General features: G+C 33.9%; 1 protein-coding gene across 2 annotated transcripts in view; it reads right to left on the bottom strand.

The window, feature by feature from the left end:
- The window catches only part of Cad86C (Cadherin 86C), a 95167-nt gene that overhangs the window by 45994 nt on the left and 27002 nt on the right, over nucleotides 1–22171 (bottom strand). For both annotated transcript variants that reach the window (XM_089635643.1, XM_089635644.1), the window contains exon 2: nucleotides 14721–14890. In XM_089635643.1, the coding sequence (XP_089491769.1) occupies nucleotides 14721–14752 (32 nt within the window). In that variant the 5' untranslated portion in view covers nucleotides 14753–14890. The remainder of the gene's footprint in view (nucleotides 1–14720; nucleotides 14891–22171) is intronic.

The following is a 22171-nucleotide window of genomic DNA, read 5'->3' as shown; positions in this document are numbered from 1 at the left end:
CATGTTTTTAGCTAAGGCAGTATCGAACACTGATTTAAAGAATAAATTATTCTCGGTTTAATGGTTATTATTGATGGATTGACTAGAAAAACTGTGCTCTGCTGTCATAAATATTGTCATGTTTCACTGTCGTAATTTATAAACATTTGTTTTAATTTTGAAAAATAATTTTGTTTTTGTTGTTGTAATCTCAACTATAGATGAGAAATTTCTGAAACAGCAAAACTCATCAGTGGTGCTTTGGCATCAAGAAATTTATTTTTGAAATTTCAAGATTAACGGAATAACTCTTTCGAAATAATAATTTAACTGTCAAATATACGAATAATTTTTATTTTTTATATTTTTATAATTTTTGCACACCTATTTTAATAAACTAAATCTTGTAGTCATTAATTATTAATCGACAACTTTTATTCATATTTGGTAATATGACCTGGAATAGTTAGGTAATTTCTTATTTCGATATTATATGGGAAACAGAACTGGTCTACCCGGTTATATACGTGAATAAATTGGACATTCGACGCATTATTTGAGATGGAAATAGGTTTAAAGTAGTTTTTACGAGTAAGCCTGTTCAATAATCCCCACGTTATTTATAAAAGATAAAGACTTAATCTTAAATATATCCTTTGATGTGACCGATAAATAAATTTAATAAAATGTATGCTCTGATAGCTCTCGTAATTTAAAATACATTTGCATCTGATATTGTATGGAGTTATTCAATACACTTAACAAAAATTTGAATAATGATACTTTTAAATCTTATTACTTATTATTTATTATCGTATTATTGAATTCAATTAAAAAACGTTTGAACGTTCTGATATTATCAATATGCCTCTTTTTATTAGTATTTTTTTCTAACGCTCTTATCACAAACATCAAATTCTGAATCAAAGAATAAAGGCAGCAATTAAAAATCAAATATGGAGTCATTCATCATTATTCATTACACAAGGAATCATTTTATTGGTTGTAGATGTTGGTTGGGGCGATTATGGTATACATTCATTGGTCAATAAAGATTAAATTATGAATAATATCGTTTACTTTTCTGTTATAATATTAATCACAACTTATATTATATCGTTCAACACCAAACGAGGAAGGGTGACCAAAATTGCAAAAGAAGAATAAAGATATCAGTACGTCTATCAAAAGGAGAATATAGTATGTCCGAAGAAGACATGGCAAGTCAAAATAACAGAAGGGTGTATGTCAGGCGCGGTCCGTCCATACATGCTGTGGATGCTCCGCATCCCTTGCATTTTAGAGTAAAAAGATTTGGACTTCTAGCCATAAACAGCAATACTGCAATTTAAATATTCAAATATTTCTACAGCGACATTAATGTGATTTTTTTTACAAAAAACGGTGCTGTAAAAAATCATACAAATATTATTATTATAAGACATCGTTCATATTATCGTCTCATTTCTGTGTAGTACGCACAACGAACGACACGATACAAACAGCGCGGGCGAGACTAAATACACATACATTCTCAAATACTGTGAAACGCGTAAAACAAACGTATACAAGCATTAATACTGTGGTGCGGAAGTAATCTGTAAACCGTATCCAAGAATGCTAGAACGTACGTTCTTTCCGCGCTTGCGCACTGAGACCCACAAGCCAATATCTTCGTCAACTTTAGACGATATCAATGACAGCATCCAACTTACAAAAACCGTCTTAAATGCTCATGTGTTTAATGCACAGAATCGTATACTCTATTACTAATCCATTGGATCGTACGCGCGCTGCTTTGACAGTTTGCTTTGAGCTCGAATACTGAAGTCGAATTCTTATTGAATATTATTAACCTGCGATTTACATTTTAATCATAATAATAAATAAGAATGAATACCCAAAATAAGATGAATACTTCGCCAACGTGTTCTAAATGATAATAGTGAATTGTGTGGTTGTATAATTGAATCATTTATACGAAAAAGTTTTGTGTCTCGGCAATTTGCGGAAAAAAAAACATATTCTGGAAATATTGAGTAATGGAGCTTAATGGATTTATGGAGATTATTTTAGATGGAACCTAATTGTATCTTGTTCGTGGGCTAGCGTCTAGATGTGCATAATATTTGATATCAAGTACGTAGTAAGTACGAGTATAAACATTTGATGTCCAGCATCCCTTTTACAAAAAGTCACCGACCGCCACTGGTGCATGTGTGAGATGATGTACAAATGTGAATGGAGTAAGGAGTGTGTACCAAGACCGAGATGTTTGATGGCATAATGCGTAGCAATTTAGTTATAAAGCAGTAATCTGTTTATGAAACAGCATCAGAGAACTCTGGATTAAAGATATTTTGAATTTACAAGTACTTTTAGATCATCCGTATAATCATTAAAAATAGAGACGATGTCAATGCTACACAATTGCTAAATAATTAAAGATTTCGAAAAGGTTGGCAAAATTGGACAACACATTGCAGTTGATATGTGTAGCAAAATTTATCAAAAAAGTTTTTGCTTTCAAATTGACGTAATAAGTACCTACCTACTTGTTAATCATAGGATGTAAATTGAATTATAAAATTTTGTTTCTACAGAATCATAAAATATTGTACATTTCAAATATATTATTTCATATAAAGCTCCGTTGCTATATAATATGCTTGGAGAAAATATAAAAACTATAGGTACGTTAAATTCATTCAAGAAAATGGTCAAAATCCCCGTACTAGCTGAGAATGATGATTTTGGATCACCCATGTTGTCGCTTATATCATAATTCCTTGTGGAAGCTCTGTTTCGATACAATCCTTATTTACTTACTGCGCATGCACTTATTTACTTCTAAAATAACTTTTGGTTATTTATTATTATGTTACTTATTATTATTATTATCTACTTAATTATCGTATTAATATTTACTTTAATTATTGTCTAGCTAAAATATTTACTTACTTACTTTTTATTATAATATTATCTACTTACCTATCGGTTATTATTTACCTTTTTTTATTTAGTTATTTTTTATTTTTTCTTATAATCTATTATTCATACTATCCATGTTGTAATTGTCAGTATGGTTTCCCTATGCTTGTGTCTGATAAGCCAGCACAGGTACCTTGTACTTTAGTTAACAGAAGAATATTATTGTTGCCAACTTACTTAATAATGCTTCTTTTCTTTTCTTTTCTTTTGTTGACTTTTTTGTTTTTTGTTTTTATTTTATTTTTTTTTTTTTTCATACATTTGTTACTAAAATTTTGTTTATTTTTGTCTACCGGTCTCGAAACGTCCGTGTCATAAACTTTTCTTTTTTTGTTTAAATTTAATTTAATGTTGTTATTATTTTAAATTTACATATATGTATTTTTTTAAATGATATTATTGTAAAGCTGCACATCTTGATACAGGAATGCCCTAGTAAGATGTGCAGAGTATGCTTTTTATGTAAAAACTGTTTTTTGAATTAAATAAATAAATAAATAAATAAAAATAAAAATATGGAATAAAAATAATCCTCTTTCAAATATATTATAGGCGTGTAGATTATTTTGGCAGGATTTCAACACTTACCAAAGTTTCCATTTTTAAAATGCAGCACTAGTAAGCACAATGAAGTAATATTGTTTAATTTTATCTGGCAACCCTAAAAAATGAGACGACCCACACAAGACGCCGTGCCTGTCAAATAATCCAACATTAATGAAGGCATGTTCAAATGAAAGGAGTACGCGTCAAAATAATAATTATTAGTTCAGGTGAGATCTTTCGTGCCTTTTTATAATTAAAAAGACGCCTCTTCTACATTCCGTAATAAGAATTTGAATCACTGTATGTCGAAACATTTACCTGCAGACATTTAACTTATATTTTATTTTATTTTGACCAATGATAAGTATACGCTATATTTAATTAACGGCGGGTAAAACTTTTAAAAATGAACTTAGTTATTTTTTTCGAGACGATGGTAATTTATTATTCTTACTCTATTTTTTTATAAGAATTTCGGCATGGTTTAAAGTGTATTATTTTTATTGTATAACAAATTACAATTATCTACATCAGTGGAATTTTCTGTTCTGCAGTCGACTAATGAATTTGATACATGTTGTATGCAAGCAAATTATTATTATAATTATTAAATTATCGAAATTATGCATATTCAAAAAAAGCTAACGATGTTTTTAAGACTGCTCTAAAAGCACCGTATAAAATAATTATTACATCCATTGTAGACTATGCTGTGTATTAAATCCATTGTAGACTATGCCATGTATTACATCTATTGCAGATTATGCTATGTATTACATATATCCATTGTAGACTATGCCATGTATTACATCCATTCCAGCCTATGCTATATATAACATCCATTGTAGACTATGCTATGTATTACATCCATTGCAGATTATGCTATGTATTATATCCATTTTAGACTATGTTATATATTACATACATTGCAGACTATGCTATGTATTACATACATAGCTTGACTCTCGGAAAAAGAGTATGCAGGTTTAGTTCTTAATTATTATATGATCTTATATTGGAATTATTCCCAATCATAACATTTACTACACACAATCAAAACTGTCGTGATGTGCTTTGAATTTTATTATTAACCTACCAACTCTAGTTTTTTTATTGAGCAATTTCAACGCCTAGTGCAGTTAAATTATTAATGAGACCCTTGCTTGTATGGTGGTGTAATCTTGGAGAAAAGGTATGCAGGTATAGTGGATAAATGAACAATTATTTCCGCAGAAAGCTGATGAATACATAAAAAAACATAAAAAGAAGGTTGTGGATTTGAATCGTGAGTCTAAGGACAGGTGGTTTCATAGAATTTGAACAATTCATCAATTTTTGAAGATAATATTCATGTTCTATGAAAGTCCAATGCAAGTTCTGTTATTATCCAAGCACTGAGAGACAACCGGCCCATGATGAAATAATAATAACAGAACTTGAATTTTAAATTTAATATTTGATGAATTAATATTTAATATTTGTATGTCAAGAGTCAGAACAATAGAAGAGTATGTATGAGACGATGTATGAATGTGAATGAGGCAAGGAGTGTGTGCCAAGACCGAGTTGTTTGGCGGTCCGTCCTCTCTGCCTACCCCTGCGGGGAAACGGCGTGATGGTTAGTTAGTTTTTTTTTTATATTTGATGAATTTCTCAAGTTCTATGAAACAACCCTCCCTAAATGTAAATAGAATTAATAAACGACGCTACGCACCCAGTATCTTTGGACATTTTTCGGGGTAAGAGGGGACTGAGGGTGTTTATCCCAAAGGCCGGCCCTGGCGGCCCCAACGTCTCCTGGTGCCAGTAAAAACCTCAAGGGCGCTGTTTTAAGTGTATGGTTATTATCATCTTCTACATTCATTCTTGAATTGTATAATTTAAAAATAAACAAAAAAACACTGATTTTATTTTATCTGACATTTTCACAATATTGTATAAACTAAAACCTAGTTAACAACCACTATGTAAATTGTCATCTCAACACAGGCGTTACACACATAGTGAGATGGGCAATACGTCACTATTGTAACTAAATGCAATATTAAAATAAAATAAATAAATAAAAATAAAATAAATCAGCGCCTTGGCTCCTTGGTGCCTTGGCAAGTCGGAGTGGACTGCTCCAATTACGCCTGCACGGGTCCAGCCCTGGATGTTCGAAACTAGTTCGAGAATCTTTTTTGAAAATTCATTCAAATGTGTCCTCTTTCAAATGATTTGTCCAAGTAATTAATAGATCCACTCAATTTCAAGAGAGCTTTATTTGAAGTCAAGGCCACCCTCTGAATTCCACGGTCATTACAATACGTACAATATAATTACAGTTTTAAAATGCACAATTAAACGGAACATGCAATTTTTCTTTTTACAAACTATGTAACTTTATTATTTGTTGTCTCACGCAAACAATCACTACCCCTCTCACTTGATGGGATAGAAAATGTGTAGGCAAAAGGGGAATTAAGTGTTTACCGTGAAGCCTTGAACAATAAGTTACAGGGTTAACTTTTGCATGAAAAATTCGAAAGTTAACCAAGCCAAAAATGACTACCGGTTTTTAAATCTCTTTCAACCAATTATTTAGTATTGTTTTCGTATTAATCAATTAATACAAAACTACTTATATCGTATTTAAACAATTTGTTTCTCTTCCTTTCTAATCAAAATTCTTTCGGCAATTCCAGGGGGAAAACGTCCAGTTGTTTGCCCCAGACTAAGTAGAATAATAAATACAGAGGTCGCAAGAAAAGAAATACAGGATCAGCAGGAGACCGAGTTCACCGATTTAGCGTTAGACGTGGTCGACACGAGGCCTGTAGTTGGATATGGGTCCACGACCCGTTTTGGAAAAGGGGACGAAAATGATGACGGTGACTTTTTTCTATTTCATGACCAACCTTAGTATGTGACTCCAATCATGCTATCTAAAAACTTAACTTTACGTGAAATATCTTGGGTTGTGCAAATGTGCATTGATAAACACTTACCCCCTTACTTATAAAGGCGGCGTAAATATAACACGGCGCATAAGTTCGAAACAGTGAAAATTTGACTTATTGCCACGGCGTTTGTATGGATAAAATGGCAAACCGGGCTTAAAAAAAATACTATTCCTTCTGAAAGTAAAAGAACCAAATAATTAAGGCATATAATGTCGTTGATGGAATAAATATTCGCCTGGCACTCCCATAGAAATAATCTAAGCGTCCATTTCAGAATCTTATTAATTGCACATTTACACAATATGTATGTTATGTACCTACATCAGGATTGCTTTGTTCAATGATTTCTTAATTTGCTATATCATACGTTATGTTTTTGGCATACAAACCTAATGGATTTCATTTAGCTCTTTCATTTTATTTTCCAAGATACAGTATGTGCTCATATTTCTTAAATGGATAGGTATAAGGGCTTATCTAGTATAAATTATATCAACGATTGCACAGTTAAACAACGTATCAACTTGTTACTCTAAGGCATCAACTAACAACAGTAGGCAAAGTAGTTCCCAACAGCAATGGAAACCAACAACATTCCATAAATAATTCCCTTATCTGCCTGGTAATAAAAGTAAACGTTACATAAATTACAAATCACATCAGTTAGTTAGAGTTGTTGGTTGCGAGCGATGCAAGCGCATGCAATAAAGAATGATACACGCTTCTTGCATTAGATGCAGATTATATTGCAGATCGTCTTTATTCCTACCAGATTCTCCTAGACTGAGTTATTGAGGTGCTGCAGAGCAGGATTATACTCAACAGCCGGGTTAATGTGTTGTTTAGCGAAGATTTAACGGAGATTATTGTTAATCTTCAGATTATAATCGAATTGAACATTAGTTATCGAAAACATATTGTAATATTACATTGAATGCAAGATACAAAACCGTGATAAATGTTGAAAGAAAATTTTCTATTCACTGCTTTAGTAGTTAATAACATTGAGCGCCCTAGAGGTGAAAGTATCATTTAACGGCGCTAATAAAAGTTTACCTTGTACCTACACGGTATCCGGAAACTCGTAGCACAAGCCGGAAACCAATGAATCTAGATCACATTTGGAGTAGATTTTAAGGTAGGTATAACCTTTTTGATTTGAGCTTTCGTTTTCGAGTTAATTGAATTGATTTTTAAGATCAAATTTGAAACATCAGTCACCAAAAAAATGAAAAAAAATCATAACAACAAAAAAATAATCGAAATGCTCAGATCGAAAATATATTTTTTTTGTTTACGTACATTCCCCATCGTTATCAGAGGTAGGAAAATCCACATTCGTCAATATACAGCCCAAAAATATCAACATTATAGCTTCTTACTTCACAACATAGCATTCTGATCTATACATAGACTAAATTATAAGTTCTATATCATATATAATTTATTCAAGAATACTTCATTTTCACATAACAACTACGTGTTTATTGAAAATTCTATCGATAAAACAAATCTAAAAAAAAAATTAATTTTAAAAGTTCTCTTTTGCACAATGTAAGACTATGTATTGCACAACACCACTTTGCTTAAATCCGCACTTACTTAAATAATTTACTGTACATTCCTGTAATAAGTCCGGAAAACGTTTTTTCTTTGCTAAAGAGGCTTCGATATAAGATGTTTTACTGTATTTAAATCGAACGGTACAGTGAGTCGCCGACAAAGAAATATTTCAATCCCAAGTATGGCCAAGCACCGACGAACGAAGGTTTTTTCTGGGGTCTAATTTGGTGCTTTCCGTTTCGATAATCAACTCGTGGTACGGTCCTGCTGCTGAAAACTCCGCTATAACTATTCTGTCTGGTATGCGTCGTTTATGAGAATGAGTGGCAGTTTATAACGGAGCCAGAGGTATGTCCGTAAGATAGAATTAAAGAGCTTGCACAGCCTAACCCAGCACATCTGGCACAAGCTCCCAAAGCATGTATCTACATTTTGTAACCCTCCAGTAAAATGTGGGGGTAATTGTGTAAACCCACCATTGCATAAAAATCTCCTAAAAAACAGCCAAATACGAACAGTAAAACTTCCCAAATTTCATAAAGGTTAAATGTGAGGGGTAATTCGGTAACCCCACATGGGATCCAATGTTATATTTGCCATCTTGGCTAAAGATTAACCTCGCATTTTGACATGAGCATAATAGAAAGAGAAAATTATACGTCATCGTCCACGCCTACACTCGTAAAAATGAAAACTGGGCCGAATTACTCAACTTTAGTACTGTTATTCATCTGTGCCTACAAAACCGTTCATAATAGGTAGTATCTCTCTTCAGACGCCGATTATTGCATAATATCATAAATCTATTATAACGCTATACATAAATATGTAAGATGCCTACACATATTAAATCACTCTGCATATTCACGCATCACATCACGAAGTCTCCAATCTAGGAGGTATGGGCCCCTAACAGTGACAGCACTAAAATAAACTCATTGACAGCGTACCTTATAAAATCGTTGTTGAATTAAGTATTTATGACAATGTCTAATGCTACAAATTGTTCGTTTTGAAGAATTACCGCTAGGGTCGACACCACGATTTGCTATTTATTCCACATGGCAGAACGGACGTGCTGGCCCAGCCATGCCAAATGGGTTCCCTGATATTTCATCAAATTGAAAATTCAACACACCTTTAAAGAGTGATATAGAGTCATTAAAAGTGATAAAACAAAAACTAGGTTTAATAGTTACCTATTTTTTTTATATTAACTCCACACAGGAGGCCCTGAAGAAAATAATTTCCCTCAGGGCCTATGTCATCTTTGGGGATGCTGTGTGGAGGGTCTTTTTGTGGAGAGGAAGGAGTGAACATGGGTCTTGAAGAGTCCCAAGTTCCGTTTACCCGTTCTCATGTGACAATGTCAACCGTGTGCAAATTTTGGGCGCGCGTTTAGCGTGTATCCCGACTACGCACCGGTGCCGAAGGGATCAATGACGCTAGTTCCTCAGAGCATCTTCCATTGTATAACCGATAGAACAAGGACAGCATACCTACCTGACGCCTGTGCTCTAAAAATTGCAGTCCGTTTGTTAAGATTGGGGAATCTATCAAACGGACCGCCCGTTTCTGCACAGAGTCAAGGGTTTTTTTCAGGTATTTTGGGGCTCCGGACCAGAGATGGCTGCCAAATTCGACAGTAGGGCGCACTTGCGATTTGTACAGGGTCAGCAGTTGTGTACTATTAAAGTATCTGCGGGCCCTGTACAGTGCGCCCAGCTTCTGAGAGGCCAACTTTACACTGGCTTCGATGGAGCCCCCGTACCTGAGCTGGTCACTTATAGTTACACCAAGCATATCAATTAAAGGCCTGTTCGGAAGATTGCTTCCGTTGAAGGAGACTAGATTATAATAATAATAATAATAATAAATAATAATAAATTCTTTATTCCAGGATTATCATTTGGATCCCTTTTAGACGTAATCAGACAGGATTGGGTCTTTGAAACATTAAATTCGACGAGATTATTTTTACCCCAGGAGGAAATACTCTCGAGATAACCGTCCATTCTTTGCTTCAAAGCCCTCCGAGCCGTTGGAGTTTGTGTGCCCTTTGGGGGCCTGTCAAACAAAAAGCTATCATGAACTGTACTGTCATCCGCGTAACAATGAATCGGTGCACATGTCAAAAGGTCTTTGATGTGCAACAAAAACAAAGTCGGAGACAGAACCGATCCCTATTTAACATAGTTTTTCTTTCATCACTTTTCGTGACTTTATTCCACCTTTTGTAGGTGTGTTGAATTGAATATACCCGGACACCTGCCAAATGATATCTTCTCTAGGACTGTTGACATTTTCAACATTGGCCTTGAAGGTTTCAAGAGACATATTAGACCGAAACTAAATAAATAAAATGCATTATCGTATCTACGAGTATTTAGAGTCATTTATATTCTTACGTGTGTGCAATAAGATTGATAAATCTTTAATACTTGTATGGGACGCCCCAAATGGCATCGAGCGTGCCTAGTTACGGAGGTGTTTAAAATCCACCAAAACCCATAGATACTGACGTCAATGACAAAAACCCCATAATTTTAATAGGGACGACCGCGACGAGGCCATTAATAGTTATTGGTATCCGATATTAGACGGTTACACACTACATCATTTCTACACACCTTTAAATACACACTTCACCACAATCTACATATTCACCTAGCTAGATGATGTACATTGTAACGCTGTCCGAAATGTTGGATAAAGAAGGAGGAAGCACGGCTAACCCAAAAACATATTTTTGAAAATATAATAATGTCATTTCAAATATTTGAGAAATTGTCTACGTTTTATTTCAAAGCTCACTTTTCAGTTTTTCCATTTGAATTTTAAATGAAAAAAAAATTGGCTGTCAAAGAGTCACAAGTTTTATATATTTAACCAACTCGTTCGATTGTGCTAGGTCATGGAATGATGCAGAAATAAGTATCAGGCTACCATAAACTGTCACGGGTACTGTTCAGCAGTCCTAATCGCTCGATTTATCTTGTACGGTCGTCGCGTCGCTAGGGAACTGACGTAGATAAAGAGAGAGATGGGAGAACTAGTTATTGGCACAACTGCTCCGGCTTAATGATTACGTCTTATCTTCGGCTTTATGTTCTCCTGGTAACCTAACGCTGAATATATTTTAATCCGAGATTTATTTTTATTCCATAGAAATTAGATAAAATCAATCGTCTTAGACATAAGTGGTCCATAATTTAAATAATTTACCAAGCTACAAAAAATACAAATTGAAAAATACTTGCGATACGCTTTTTCGTTGATTGATTAATGAATTTCAATAAATTTCACATTGAGTTCGGCAGTTAAATGGTTAAATTGTCTCGTTGAATTTTTAAGTTATGTTAGTTTTTTAAGTTCAACCTACTACGTGTTACGTAAAGTAAAACGTATTTTAAATATTACCAAAGGTTTTCTTTCCTGTTTTGTAGAGTGAATCGAAACGCTGTTTGATATGGCTTTAGCCGTGTTTATTGACAAGATCTGAATAGTCAAGTACTCTCCATCCTTCTCCATACCCATCGCCTTCCCTTCATTCTTTCCATTCTCACAACACGCGAACACCGCACAAGATTTACAACTGCTCCCTACCAACCGGTGCCAGTAAGACAACGTCATCCCCAATAAGGTTGTGAGGATGAAGGAAGTGAGGAGGGGAAGGAGATGAGGAAAAAGGCGTGGAAATGCCTGGGTATTCAGATCTGGACACCAAATACGGCTACAGCCACCTTGGTTTATTAGGTATTACAATGTCCAACCCCTAATAATTAATTGATAAAAACATTGGGAATTTATTTGAAAAATAAAATGTAAAAGTAGAAAGTTTTTGCATTTCTACACGTGTAGATTTTTATCTTTGTGGATATTCAAATAAATGTACATGAACATTATCATTAATAATTTTCCTAGTAGCTTTGCCTTTGGTTCGCCTCAAAACGATTATAATTTCGAACAGTTCTCGCACGGAGAGCGGACAATAAATAATAATGAAATACCTCGGCCATATGGTGTTACGACGCATTGCAAATAAATGTAATACTTTCCCGAGATTTAATGGTACTTCTTGCTTACTGCTTATTGCATTATATTGAATGCGTTTGTAGTATATTTTAAGGTTAATAAGGGGCATGGAGAGATTAGTGACATTTTTTATAATCAGTTGCTTTTTACGTTTGTTTATAAGCTTAAGGCGATGCCATACGTAGTCATGCCAAATCATGTGTTTTTGGTTTGAAAATTTAGTCGCCTAGAAATGTTTCAGATGCTTTAAAAATACTGCGAGTAGAATACATCTTGGCCTTTGAAATAATCGAGTATTTTTTAGATAAGTCTTTTTATAAGCCCAGAAAAAATAATATAAAGGCCTATGAAAACTGCTTTAAAGTTCAAAATCTCCTACTTACAAACCCATTTTCGGTTATGATTTTATTGTATAATGTGGCAAATTAAGTTATTTATAAAATGATCGAAAAAAAAAATATTTGTACCTGAACATCCACAAAATAAAATAAAAGGCACTTTTGGCCATGTTTTTTTCTTGCATAAATCAAAACAGGCGGATGGTGTTAAGCGGGAATTTAAACCTTATCGCCATCTACGTAAGGGTTGTTTTGATAGCGGCTCAATTTAAAATATTACACGACGTGGTGCATCGCCTTAATAAATAAATTGACTTGTATGAACCAAGTTGCAAACACCCTAATAGAATGTGACTCACACTCTTGAACAGTGATCTCAGAGAGATAGAATGAAAACAAACTGACTTTTTCTATCTGATATCTAGATCAACGCGACTACTTTCAGTTCACTACGTTATTTCCATCATGACATAATAGGAACATCAGAGACATAAAATCAATTTAAAAAAAACATTTAAAAAAAAATTACGATAGTTCTGCAAGAACAACATAATTTAGAAAATTTTACTGAAAGTGGGGGGAACCGGATAGAAACTTTAAGTTATAATCTCACCAATGCAACGGAAAACTTACGTATATTTTGATGCCTACCTACTAACGAACCAAAATAAATATAAACAAAATGATTCACCTGCACGAGGTATCTATTGCAATTTCAAATTTAATAAGAAAAAGGTCTCTACCATAACCGGAGAGCATTTTATGGATCCCGGATTCCGATTTAGGTTCGAACTGATTAGAGTTGGACGTGTGAACCTCCGTGAATGGGAATAGTGACAGTTGTTCAGCCGACATACCGTGGCTTTCTCGCGTTCAATTATTACGTGCAAATATTGCACAATAATGCATTTTGCTCGCCATTCACAATGCTTTGCAACTAACAATAATTATTTTTTAATACAATTACCACATTTTTGATTGCTAACAGAATGGCAGATCTACAGTCTCTCGTGTCTAGGATGAACGAAGTATGTATGAAGAATTAGTTAATGATGAATGTAAGTAAGTCTAAATTCATGGTGTTTGAAAGAGATAGTAGGAAAACAGTGTGCAAGTATAGTTGTGAATGATGAATACTTGGAGCAGGTGGACGAATTTGTGTATTTAGGGAGTATGTTTACGAGAGATGGGAAGGCTGACAGAGATATTGAACGAAGGGTAGGTAACTCCATTAATGGAGGACTGAACGCAGTTGGCGCTAACAAAAAAAAATGTCCAAAGAAGCGAAGCTAGCAGTCCAGAATGGAGTGCTGGTACCTACCCTGATGTATGGAAGTGATGTATGGAACTGGCAGAGAAAGGATGAAAGTAGACTGAATGCTGTAGAAATGAGATCCCTGAGGCGTATGTGTGATAAAACCATGTATGATCGTGTGAGAAATGTGGAGATCCGCAAAGAGTGCAAGGCTGATGTAAGCGTAATGAGTAAGATCAGGAAGGAACGCTTAGATGGTTTGGGCATGTAGAGCGAATGAGCGAAGGAGAGTGTAAGGAGAATATAAGATGCAAATGTAAATGCACGACCAAGTGAATCAGATACTCGAGTCGGGCCATGTCAAGAGTCAGAATAATAGAAGAGTATGTATGAGACGATATATGAATGTAGATGAGGCAAGGAGTTTGTGCCAAGACCGAGTTGTTTGGCGATCCGTCCTCTCTGCCTACCCCTGCAAGGAAACGGCGTGATGGTTAGTTAGTTTTTTTACCACATTTTTGCTGTATAGAAGTGAAGGAAGATTCACAATAAAACCTTTCATCTTGCATTCTTATTGCATGTGTTACTCGGTGCGTTACATTTGATTGTGATGCGCCTTTATTACCTCAAAGACTTTTGTATGAAAAACCTCTGCGTGATTCTGTACTCCTGTCCGAGAGAAGCGTTAAAAATACTGTTACTTTCGTTCCCTTTTGAGTGTCGCGTGTGACGCGGTCCCGGTATATTCGCGGTGGTGTTCGGTTTCACCTACTCCATTTTTATATGCTCCTGGTATTTAGGAGCAGCAAACAGACGCCGCGGTGCCGACCGCCGACCAATGATGGACATCTTCTCTCGGAACGCGCAACCGCTATGGTCGCTGGGCATCCATTGGCGCTTCTGATGCGCCGCCGCCGCCTGAAACAGTGAGAGACAAACGCCGATTGCGACCGCGAGAACCGCGATAGTGGGGATGCGAGGAACGGTCACCGTGGTTCTCTCCTCACAAAGGCGGGAATTCGCTGTACTAGTAAACCAACCTACTACCACGGGATGAGCTGTGCTTACCTCTTGGGTGATCTTATGCTCCTGTTATCCATCGTGTTGAATATGGGATGACGTCACTCCACCTCCTTCATCCCTTGCGACTGATTGCTTGTTGACGTCCCTTTTCCGCATGTGATCGTAGTGTGAACTTGTATTAGGAGTGCAGAATGTGTACTAAGCTCTCTGATTGCCTGTTGAAAGAGATGAATACAATACATGAATACCTACAATATTTTACATAATATCTTTCAGAAATAAGTACCTACGTAAGTATATTATTTATATTTTGTTTTGAAGAGTTTTATTTCACATGTACAACATTTGTTAATTGATCAAGTAACAAATTTACATGTGAAATAAAAAAATTCTTCATAACGAAACGTTTAGAAATTGTTACAGTGCCCAAGAAACACAAAAAAGTAATAATTTTTATATTAATAATATTTTTTTTTGTATTTCAAGAAATACCAAAAATATTTAATATTAGAATGAAATAAATTGTTTTTAATATTATATTATTGTACTTAACTTTAATATATAAAACCAACCGGCTTCGGTTTACCTGAACCTTCTTCAGGGTTATATAAAATATATGTTTTATATGACCCCGATGAAGGTTCAGGGTGAACCGAAACCGGTTGGTTTTTTATATTAAAAATATATACAATAAAGTGGTATTAGGAGAAAAGTTATTTTTATCCAATTATTATGATTGTGTTAAAGATTTGCAACATGTGAAAAAAATTTATTTAACAAATTTGTCTAATCGGCCTCTACAACAAAATTGAACAAAATCATAAGCTCAAATATCTACGTAAATTGTTGAAAAATCATCATAGGTGTAGGTATTATTTCATTACTTTCTAGATTTTTGTTATGGCGACACAGAACATTTATGAGTGATGCAATAAATTTGTTGACCGTGAATATTATCGGAGGCAACAATCAGATCATTATTTTAAATCCTCGTCAGCACATTTCCCCCGATATTTTGTAATGGGCACCGTGCAGAACATTCAACAGCCATTAATCATTTCACAATAATAATGGTTAATCCATTGTTGAAAGCAAAAATCCAAAACACAAAACACAGATGACCGGATACGCGTCCCAAAAGCAAATTATTGACCCAAGGTCACTTGATAAGCAAACACAAACTGAAATTACAGAATTTATTAAAAGCGAGGTCGTATAGGTACGTGTACTTCGGACAAATTAGTTCAAATATCAGATTTGATAAAACTGTAGTTGATTGAAATGATATGCTTTAACCGGTCTGGTGTAATAAATAAAATTGGTTTTATTACACTCATTTGATTAATTTAGTCGTGTCATGTCTTCGTGGGGAGTCTCCGAATTCTTCTTCCATACACTTGCGCTTCATTCATATATTATCTTTACACTCATTTCTCCCTTCGTCCGCTCTACATTCCCCAACATTCAGAGCGTCCCTTTCTTAATTTTTAGCATACATCGGTCTTGCATTATTTTCAAACTCCAATATATCACACATACAGATTGTTGTGAAAGATTTGAAATATTGAATCATAAATGATATTTCTAATAATGATTATGAATTAATATTTTAAGCGTTCATTTAGTTACAAGAGAACTGCCAACAATTGCTTTACTCTCCACCATGTAATTTATCTTTCATAAATAGTTTTACAAAGGTTGCAACCGTCTCAAGGCAACCCTGAGAATCCAAACAAACAGTCCGACGTACAATACAACATTTTCTAAAGCATAAAAAATTGGATCATCCGTCAGTCGAGAATTTAAAAAGAATGGTCCTTGGCATTTCACGATAGGTGAATCAACTTCTGTAATAGCTTTTTATATCGTAATTTGCTAATCCAAACAGAATTAACATTTACTGGTTATATAACACACCTGAAACTATGAGGGAACTTCATTCTTGGTCCAGAGTCGTGATCTCTTAACAATATACATTACCTCAACGATCTTTCTTATCCCCTGATAACTTTCACTATTATAATTTGACAATGGTATTAATTAAGCGGGATTACGCAACAAAATCTTTATGAAATAAATATTAACAAAACAATAGCTAACACACCCAGGGAAGTCGGTTATTGGATCATAAATTCAGATTGTAGGCACATACAAATAATAATAAGCACACTTCGACTTAGTAAATAGATGTAATATTTTGTTTTTTGCTTCAGATCTGTTGCCCATTGTAAATTGATTAAAATTTCGGTATTCTTTTCTACGTGATGATATCTTTAGACAGGATGGTACCGACCTGATTTTTTAATAGATATATTTTATTTGCAAATATCAAATACGTTAGCTATTTTTAGTTTACGCAATGTAATTTACTGTTTTATAATTACAAGTGCTTGAATTCATCCGGAGAATATACGAAACGTCCCACTTCGCTCACCAATCGAAAGATCTTAGTTGAAACAATAGCCTGTTTTATAAAATTTTCAACAAAATTAAAAACGTATGTTTAAATCGGTAAAAATACTAAAATGATTAAATTCGTGCAGTACTAATTACTCATCATTATTTTTGGTGAATTTATAATAAAAACCCATTTATTTCTGAGAAACGAACAAATCGATTATGTTCGTGGATATTTTTTTTGTGTTAATTCAGGTGGTTGAACTTTGTCTCTTAAATTGAAAACCATTAAAAATCTAAATATTGAAGACAATATTAGTGATTTTTAAACGAAAATCTGAAACAGAAAAATCAGAAAAGGAAACGGTCACATCTGGGACTCGAACCCAGGACCCTTGTCTTTCCGATTTTTCTGTTTCAGATTTTCGTTTAAAAATCACTAATATTGTCTTCAATATTTAAATATTACAATTTGAGGTTTTACTCAATAAAGTTATTCCGAAAAATTAATACCATTAAAAATCGGTCAAAAGTTTTACCGTCCACCCTACGATAAATATTCTGTAACTATCTGAATTTTTAGATTCCTTTGTTTCTGTACATACGCCGTGGTTTAATTTTTTTTTTAATTTTTTTATATTAACTCCACACAGGAGGCCCTGAAGAAAACTATTTCCCTGAGGGCCTATGTCATCTTTGGGGATGCTGTGTGGAGGGTCTTTTTGTGGAGAGGAAAGAGTGAACATGGGTTTGAAGAGTCCCATGTTGTAGGAGGGAGGAAACACAGAGGCCGGCAGTTCGTTCCACAGCCGAGCTGTTGAACCTAAGAACGAATCGTAGAAGCGACCCGTTCTCATGTGACATATGTCAACCGTGTACAAATGTTGGGCGCGCGTTTGGCGTGTATCCCGACTACGCACCGGTGCCGAAGGGATCAATGACGCTAGTTCTTCATTATTCCGACCTTACGCGCGGCGTAATATTTACACCGCTTTAGTTACCGCTAAAGTTAGGCGGTTAAGTGTATAGCCACGTTAGCTGAGGAAAAGTCGTGTTATCGCCGTAATGTTATTCAGTCTTGAAACGCTTTAAATATGTCGACGGAGAAACAACAGTACCTACTTGCAGTGTGGCTTATTGTTGTGGAACCGGTTTCGCCACCCGGCTCAGTCGCTAGTGAAGCCGTACGGGTGCCACATTGTTCTATGTCGCTAATGAACCCAACAAGTCATATAAGACTATGAAACATTGCATATATTTAAGCCCAATTTAAATGGGCCGGTGTAATGTAGAACCTTGGATGGATAAATAAAAACAAAAATCCGTTGTTTAAAACTATATGCATATATTTACACTGGCTTTTAAAACTCGAACCCTGAAGAAAAAACAAAATAATGACGATGTGCATAAAATGAGAGATGCGATACAAACGATAGGTTCTTTACTAATAGATTTATTTTTATTTTTGATTTTAAGTTAAAATAAATACACTTATTTCACTTTCTTAATTTAAAAGACTACATTAAAAAGTTCTAAATATCTCACTAATTTGTATAATTTATTATATTGTCTTGTGTAATGTTCACGTACTTGTGATCTTTTCGTAAATATTGTGCTCGTGTCTATAAATGAATTTTGCAGAATAATATGCATAACATGTTATATTCATACAGTTTTATGGTTTTTTGTAAGTTCGTGTCTTGGTACACTTTTTTGGTGGGCGTATCTGGGCTGTAGTTAAAAAGTTTATTCTGTATAGGTAGTTAAATATTATAATAGTACCCACATTCATGTACAAAATAAAGTAAGCGGTTTTTCGCAGAGTTTTTCAAAATTTCTTGTGACCTCCCTTTTATTTTATTAAGTGCACAAAATTTCTTCAATCTCTGAAAAAAACTGTAGAATTGTATTAAAATTAAATCCACAGCTCCCGCCCGGTGTCCGCCACGTGGCCGCCCGCCCGCCCACCACACGCTACGCTCTCTTTTTGTAAATAGATATTTAGGTATCCATCATAATGACCATGTGGCATAAAGGTAAGTGGTTTATTTCTGGGCCAAAAAATGCGCAAAGGATTTATTTTTGTAAAATTACCTAGGTAGGTAAATAGGAGGGCGCTGCGATCTTCTATGGTTTTAAATATCAATATCAAGATGGTTGATATTATTGGTAATTCCTGATTCTATTCTATGGAAATTTAAAATTCGAACTTATTTCGAGTGGGATAATTCCACGGATTTTTAAAAATATTTTTGTAATTTATATCTCAAATAAATTAACCATTTATTATATGTTAAAAAAGTAAGAGTCTAATTTTCTCTGATTTAATAAATCAATACCAATATTTGCTCTGCTTAATATATTTAATTATAAATAATAATTTTAATGTAATTTTTTAAAATTTGGAAATTTTAAAAAAAATTTAAAATAAGAATTATACACTTTTTACAAAGAAAAGTCATTATATCAAGGACAATTCTTTTTCAAACATTCTTCAGACAAGTAGGTACCATAATATTGAAAAAAGGCAAATATGAAAGTCCAAATAAACATGTTGAGTTCACATTTGAAAAACCTTCATTGAACCATTAAAAAAGCCACCATATTAAAACGGAAACGGAACGTACACACAAATTTAGAGAGAGACGAGATTCAAAACGATGAAAAAAACATTACGAAAAACTGAATTGGGTAGGTAAGTCATTTTTCCCGTCCAGTTAATCTGTCAAATTCGGAATTCAACCATAACATCACATTTGAACCTAAAATGTGTTTTATTTTAAAATTGGTGTTGCCATAGAAGGTATTTAAAGATTTATTTACATTTTATTAAATTTATAGTTTTCATTGACAGCTAACACTCTAACAGCTCTAACACATAGATTTCTGTCTGGATAAGTATGGAGTCAAGAGACAATTGCCCATTTTACGACTGAGCTAGGAACAGAGCGGCAACTAACTAAATTCCTTCTTCTTATAAATTCATTTCATAAAAACATTCAATTCACTGTAGAGGTAGGCAGTAATGCATCGATTAATTTTCTGGATTTAACACTAACTTCAATAAATAATACAATTGAATTTAACATCTATCGTAAACCGACATTCACGGATATAACTATACATAACACGTCAAACCACCCGATATCACACAAACATTCTGCCTATCATTCAATGGTACACCGCTTAGTAAAAATCCAACTATCAGCTGTTAATTTCGAAATTGAACTGTCAAAAATAAAACAAATTGCTCTAAATAATGGTTACTCGACACACTTAATTGATAAAATCCTGAATAAGAAACTTAAACTCATTTCGACGAATACATTTTTATTTGGTACACCTGAAACTAATAATAAAATCATAAATCCCTTTCAATGGCGTAAAATCTTATACATATCCAATTTTTCTTCACTTAGTACAAAAAATTTGCCTACCCACATTAAACCCGCGTTCTATACTGATGATACTTGGGAAAATTACTTAAAAATACTAAAGATAAAGATCACAAATTTAGCCACTCAGGCATTTACCAACTATGTTGCAATGATTGTCCATCGTTCTACATAGGTAAGACAACTAGAAATATAAATATTAGAATCACGGAACATTTAAGATGTTTAAATAACAATAATTTTTCGGAGTTTGCCAATCATCTCATTTCCACCGATCATACTTTTAGTAAAGATACAGGGGTTAAAATTCTTTACCGTAGTAATAAAGGCAAACAATTAGATAATTTAGAAGCACTTGAAATCAGAAAATCCCTCAATAATAACTCCAGTATAATAAATAACCAAATTAATCTGTCTTATAGTCCCATTCTTGACATATTTCCAGTTAACCGCTCTGTTCTTCCTGGAATTCCCGTAATTACCCCTTCCACTTTGTCCACATCTCCCTCAAACACTTAACATTTTTGTATTTATGTGTCAATATTTTGTGTAGTAGATCAGTTTTAAATATTCTCCTGACGAAGTAAGGGATCTTCCGAAACCGGTAGAGTGAAAATAAAACTATCGTGGTCAAAAACAAATTGATGTGTTTTTATTATAGGAATTTCCTATTCAGTAATTCTAAACGTTAACCATCATAAGAAAATGGGAAAAAAATCCTTCAGCTTTCAACTATAAAATTCATTAAGTTGAAGGGCTCCTAGAAAAGGTTATATGAAACTAATTAAATTAGTTGATAATATTATGTTATAGTCTTCAACTTAATAAAATTTATGAAGTTGAAGCGCTCCTAACAAAAGTTATATAAAACAAAATATTATTAACTAATTGATTTAAGTTTTGTATTTCCATCCCACTGTTTGTGTGTTGAACACAACATTATCAATTTTTGAGTGGGTTTGTATTAGTAAGAATTTTACGAACGTCGTTAAAAGATGCTTAACTGTGAAACTAATTACTAACCAATGGAATTTTTAGTAATTCGTAGGTGGGTAGGTTACAAAGAAGGAAATTTTCAATAAAACATCTTAACGGAGGTTTAATTATTTGCTCAATCAACAATTCACAAAAATCACGTGTTATATTTTGACGATGCAATTAAATCAAAGTTGTGTTGTAAATATAAACACGATAAATGAAACCAAAAAAGGTATGAAAATATTACTTAGAAAAAATAAATGAAAGGCTCGTTAAACGAAATGTGGTAATGTTACTAAAAACTCAAATAGGTATAACATGTAATCATCAATTATTTGCAAGCGTATGTCAAGCGAAACGAAAATGAAATTTAATATCGCAAAAAACGTAATTGTGTGTTTTTAGGCCGACATTACCAAAAGCATACCGTTGATAGATCCGTTGCAACCTCTCCATATTTGTCATTAAGTAAATAAAAACGAAACAGATGCTCCAAATGTCTATATTAGGGCCTACAATGGAGCTCTCAGCGGCACGTCTGTGCCCACCTTACACCTTAATCTGAATATAATATTGGGCTAATTTAATATATTCTCTTGTTTATTTGGAAGACAAAGGTTAAAATAAAGTTATGTTGAAGTAGCAAACACTTCCTTAGTCCTCATTTTACCGTAATGAATTTGTTTGTTTACCCTGCTACATTACTCGACTTGGTTTCCGTACCTA

Source organism: Hesperophylax consimilis, chromosome 9, assembly GCF_061612785.1.
Source record: "Hesperophylax consimilis isolate HC1 chromosome 9, BYU_Hcon_1.0, whole genome shotgun sequence".
NCBI classification, from domain to species: domain Eukaryota; kingdom Metazoa; phylum Arthropoda; class Insecta; order Trichoptera; family Limnephilidae; genus Hesperophylax; species Hesperophylax consimilis.
Note: the sequence above shows the minus strand (reverse complement) of the source record. Positions and strands in the feature narration are given on the sequence as shown.